The sequence below is a fragment of the Hibiscus syriacus genome, unplaced genomic scaffold (genome assembly GCF_006381635.1).
Source record: "Hibiscus syriacus cultivar Baekdansim isolate YM2019G1 unplaced genomic scaffold, ASM638163v2 tig00116962_pilon, whole genome shotgun sequence".
In the NCBI taxonomy this organism is placed as follows: Eukaryota; Viridiplantae; Streptophyta; class Magnoliopsida; order Malvales; family Malvaceae; genus Hibiscus; species Hibiscus syriacus.
Genome location: NW_024063488.1, coordinates 1,794,963 through 1,800,343, shown reverse-complemented (window position 1 = coordinate 1,800,343; position 5,381 = coordinate 1,794,963). Strand labels below are relative to the sequence as shown.

The window sequence follows — 5,381 nt, the reverse complement described above, 5'->3', positions numbered from 1 at the left end:
TTTTAAGATAAAATAAAAATAATTATAAAATATATTTGTTTATATTTTTCATAATTATTAAATACACACGTGTTGAAGTCGTTTAATTAATTTTTATTTGCTATTATTTAGCAAGGAACTAAAAACTATAATGATGTTTATAAAATAATTCATGAGATACAAGGCATTCCAAGAATTAGATATTTTTTAGCTAAAAGAATATTTGTTCCATGGCGTCCTCGTCACAAAAAGTTCATCATTCCAATCCAAGGAATCAAATAATAAGTAAATAATAAAAACTTTTGGTTGGATTATATAAGGAAGCCATGTTCATCTCCCATCTCCATCTTCCTTGACGCCCTCTCCCTCCACCCTTAACCACCACCTTCTTCCTTCTCCACTTTTTCACACTCTTCAGCTCTTTTAACTCCCACCGCCACGGCGCCACCGTGCAGCTGCCCAATTCACTATCATCCCCAAAACAAAACCCGCATTTTCATTCATGAAAGAAGGCTGTCTTAATACCAAACTGAGCCTAAACCAACAACCAGCAGCTGGTAGCCAACAGATGTGCAGAACCCTAGAAGGAACCACCACCGTTGACCACCACACCGTCGTGTCGTCTACGGTGGTGGTCCCGGCCAACTCCTCTGAAGACCTTAACTTGATTCCTCCGTTGAACTTTGCTATGGTTGACAATGGCATCTTCAGGTCGGGTTTCCCCGATTCTGCCAACTTCTCTTTTCTTCAAACGCTTAACCTCAGCTCCATCATGTAAGACCAAAGTTTCTTCCTTTATTACATGCAAATTAATTTCTTTGTACTTTGAGTTAAAAGGGTATCCTTTGTTTCTTCTTCCTTAATGTTAGATATCTGTGTCCTGAGCCATACCCAGAAGCCAACACTGAGTTTTTAAAGTCCAATGGGATCAAGCTTTTTCAGTTTGGAATTGAGAGTTACAAGGTAAATTTTTTCTTTTTTTTTCTTACAGCCGAGGTTGAAAGGGAATGGACTTTAAGTGATTGGATTTCAAGCAAATCAACTTAGATTCTTAAAATCCGATTTGCAACCTAAGCTTTTATTTCCAGTTGAGACCAAATGTTGTGCATACACTTTGATGATGATCTTTGACCAAATAATTTTCAAATATAGTTATTTAGGAGATGGTATACGTTAAAAACCTACAATCTATCATCCTTTCATTAACAAGAAAAGGGAATTTTGGCTCTGTATGTGCTTGGAGTGTAATAAACAGTAAAAGGGCTCAAATGACAAGGGGGTCAATTTGATCTTCACTATGTTAAGTATTACTTCAATCATCAACTACGATCTCAGGCCGAAAATTATATTAAACCAAAAGTTCGCCTAAGTTTTCTTTTTTGTTCAACAAGTTTGCCTAATTGCTGCACTTTGTTCATTATTTTATGCATATGAATGCTTGGGGCTTTGATTTGTATGGTTAGGCTTATTTAATTTGATGCAAATGGTGTTTATCATTTTAGGCCGATGTTCTATTACACTCAAAGTATGCATTTGAACTAAGTCATCCCGACTCTTTGGTTTTCCTAATTTGGTATTTACAGTTAATCATGAGAAATGGAAACAGGAGTTGTCAAATGTTTTGTTGTGAATTCTCTCTCCTTTTGACTTGTAATTCCTTGAAAATTAGATGTGGTATTGGGAAGAAATTTTTCATTTTTCTTCATTTCCTAAGGTTTTAGTAGTTTATGACTATGTAGAAAACATCTGATGCTTTTCCATTAAAATTCAAAATCAAATAATATTTTTAGCTGTACATATCGGCCATAGAGATGAACCTTTTTTTCCCATTATATTTTGCAAATCTTGCTTGAGACCAAAGCAAAACATTAATTTGAAACTGTTAGGTTCTTTTCTTGCATGCAACATCTATTCTGCATGTATTTTGGTATTGGGATATGTATATGTGTTTGAAATAGAAATACAGTTATAATTAGAACTTATATATTTGGTGATGACATATGGCTATAGTTATTTGTAAAGAAATTGAATTCTTAGGTCAGGTTTGCCTAAATGAACCATAAAAGGATACGGTTTGAGTCATTTCAAATTCTAGCCTCATTGATAAAGTGAACCTCTAAGAAATAATAAAGCCTAATGCTTATCGTTCCGCTTTATGTGAACTTCAGTCTTTGAGGAAAGCAATCATGAAGTTGTAATTGTGACTTGATCACGCTTTTGGCGTTGGTGATTTGTTTGAGCATGCGGCAGTACCCGTAGCTTGTGTGAATTTCCTTTTCAATTTTTTCTTTCCTTCTCTAATTTCGTTTGCTAAGTTGCAAGTAAATCCAAGTAATGATAATACTCCTTGTGCTTTGATATCTGTAAGTTCTTAAATCACTGTTTTCCTCTGACATTTTATCGATGTCACTCCAACTTTTCTTTTAGTTTAAAGTTTTCCGAACTTATTAAGCCTCGCCATTTGATTTACATTTACTTTATAGCTAATCGACGAAATATAGTTGGCTGTCAATATGTTCTTGTCTCCATCTCCTATTGAATTCTTTGTTAAACTTGTTTAGCTGCTTAGTTTACTTAATTCATTTCTCCATCTCTGTAGTTCCTCTCATGTCAATGAATCTCCATAGTATCCGAGAATTGAACTAAAAGTTTTACCCATGTTAATCCTAAAATAAAATAAGATAATTACTCCGGAAAGGTGGTAATTGGTAAAATGATCTGCTGCTGCATGAGCTTTACATAATTTTTCGCAGAAAAGTATGTCGGTATCATCTCATCACATCACATGTATTCCAGTGATTGCTGAAACTTCAATGGAGCTGACTCACTCATAGAGGGTTAAATAAAGTGAAATGCGATGCAGGTTGCATTGTAATGTGAGTATTTAAAGCAACCGAGACGTCCGATCTGCATGTCGTATGGCTTCTAGCTGTGGGTTTATTACGTATATGTACATGTATGTATTTCTTTGAGCTTTTGAATTAACTAGTAGCAGTGAAATTATGTTACTGCAGGTCTTCATTTTTCTTGAAATATCTGTTCCCGACACCTATGTTCGACCCTTGTTTGGACATGGTTACAGGGATGTCCAAATACATGGAAAAACTTAGAAAAAGTTGAACATACCTATGTCAGGGAAAATATTTGTTATCTGAAACTCACGCTCGAGTTCCGGTGACATAGCCATGGTACACACACACACACATCAGGCAACATAGCTGAATATGGGATCATTGGTAGGACTTGAAAATGGGGATGCCATTTATATTCTATCCACCACCGGTTAAATATCGAAAGGTCTCAGTTCTTACATAGTGCAGACACTATGCATCGAAAAAAGGTACTCTCGAATGATGTATACTATATCAGAAATGAACTAATATACACAGTTCATCCAGGAACCATTTGTAGATATCCCAGAGGACACAATCCGCGAAGCTCTAAGAATTGTCCTTGGTACTGTTACACACTTCATCTATAGCCATTTTAAACGTGGTTCATTGGTTTCAAGGCACTGATTTTACCCTCTGCAATGCAGATGTTAGGAATCACCCAGTTTTAATTCACTGTAACCGAGGGAAGGTATGTGCACGTTGGGGGGGGGGTTTCTCCTGATTTTTCGTACCCGTGTTCAACGAGTCAGTACCCTTGAGAGTTACAATCTTTTGCTTCATTTTACAGCACCGAACTGGCTGTCTGGTAGGATGCTTGAGGAAACTGCAAAGATGGTGTTTGTCATCCGTCTTTGACGAGTACCAGAGGTTTGCTGCAGCGAAAGCTAGAGTCTCGGATCAGAGGTTTATGAAGTTGTTTGATGTTTCTAGCTTAAAACATCTGCCAATGTCATTTTCTTGCTTGAAGAATTAAAAAAGAAAAAGAAAAGAAAAGGAAACCGCATGTAATTGAACATCTTTTGCTTTCCTGTGGTTTGCAGCGGAGAATGCTTGAGGTGATGAGTTTCTGGAATTGCATTTCGCCGGCGAAGGACTATCATTAATCTTTCTGTTTTCAAGAACACAATAAAACACATAAATAGAAGAAGCAATGCCCAGTTGTGATGTTTTTCTACTCTTCTTTGGCGGATGTAACAATTTTCAAAGTAGATTTTATTCTTATCTCTTCTGCAACTTATTTGGACTAACCTGAATCAAGTGATTATTATAGAATAATATTCATAAACATATGAATCATATTATAAAAGAGAACAATAAGAATAATAATATCATAAATTATAAGTCAAACAATCATTATTTAGCATCGTATAAGAACAAATACATATATAGAAATTTAATATATCATGTTATTCTTTATGAAAAATCACTTCATAATTCTTCAAATTATCATTTATGAAAAATATATAATTCTTCAATTATATGCTTTTATGAAAATATTTATATAATAATGAATTCATTTTTTTTTCTTTGAGAATGGACATAAATTTCAATGCAAATAATTATCAACTCTAAAAGCAAGTGATCTTATGAAATTATTCAAGGACAAAGTTATATTGTCTTAGGAACTATTATCTTTTATTATTAAAAAAGTATATGAATAAATTTTAAATTAGAATTTATAATTTTAATTTATTTTGATAATACTCATTTCATTTTTTATAATTAATTATATTTTATCTCTTTATTTTTTTATAATTAATTACATTTCCCCTTAAATTGAAGTGGGTGGGATCCGAAGCACATGGAAGGAAGCGGATGGATCAAAGCTTGAAAATGTTGGAGAACTTTTCTACTGTTTCAAACGGCATTGTCGTCTGCTTGGTAATAAAATAAAATTAATAATTAAAACATTCCTATGATTTACAGGAAGTTCTGACATACGATAGTCTTAATATATGACTAAGTAAATGTATTATCATAAATATTATTAATTTTTACTATTTTTGGTAAAAAATAATATTTTAGGTTGCACTTTACCATTATGTTAACAAATTTGGTAAAACGCCAATAATATCATTTCCGGTAGAAAAAAAATAATGTTTTAGGTGATTTTTTACCGAAAATGTTAAGAAAATAATAATATTTTCGGTAGCGCTTTTCCTTAATCGTATATTAGGTTGCCGCACATAAGACTCCCATTACATCTATGCCTTCCAATGTTTTCATCCTCACCCTGTAACATCTCAAACTACGAGTTAATGATTAAATTGTAAAATTTCAGAATTTGGTGATTAAAGTGGAAAAGTTGAATAGTTCAATAAATTATTTAAGAATATTTCCTAAAAGTTGTTAGTAATTATCAAAAGAATTAAAGGGCAAAATGGTCATTTGACAAGAAAGATATTTTTTTCCTATTATATGAATGAATCATGTGGGGGGAAGAGTTATCTTCTTCTTCTTCTTGCTTTTTTCATCTCCACCGTGGACTTCAAGAGCAAAGGTAAGATT

The 5,381-nt window shown here is 33.5% G+C and overlaps 1 protein-coding gene across 2 annotated transcripts; it reads left to right on the top strand.

Annotated features, from left to right (window-relative positions):
* The first annotated feature begins 237 nt into the window (after window positions 1-237).
* On the top strand, window positions 238-4,006 carry LOC120190095 (tyrosine-protein phosphatase DSP1-like). Of its 2 annotated transcripts, XM_039193224.1 has the most exons (6): window positions 238-753; window positions 849-942; window positions 3,378-3,435; window positions 3,518-3,561; window positions 3,661-3,776; window positions 3,914-4,006. In XM_039193224.1, exons 1-6 carry the CDS (start codon window positions 482-484, stop codon window positions 3,930-3,932), a joined length of 603 nt encoding a protein of 200 aa, XP_039049155.1. In that variant the 5' UTR covers window positions 238-481; the 3' UTR covers window positions 3,933-4,006. The 2 variants fall into 2 exon arrangements, with proteins under 2 accessions (XP_039049155.1, XP_039049154.1); XM_039193223.1 differs by having other exon boundaries at window positions 3,661-3,943.
* Window positions 4,007-5,381: the final 1,375 nt, after the last annotated feature.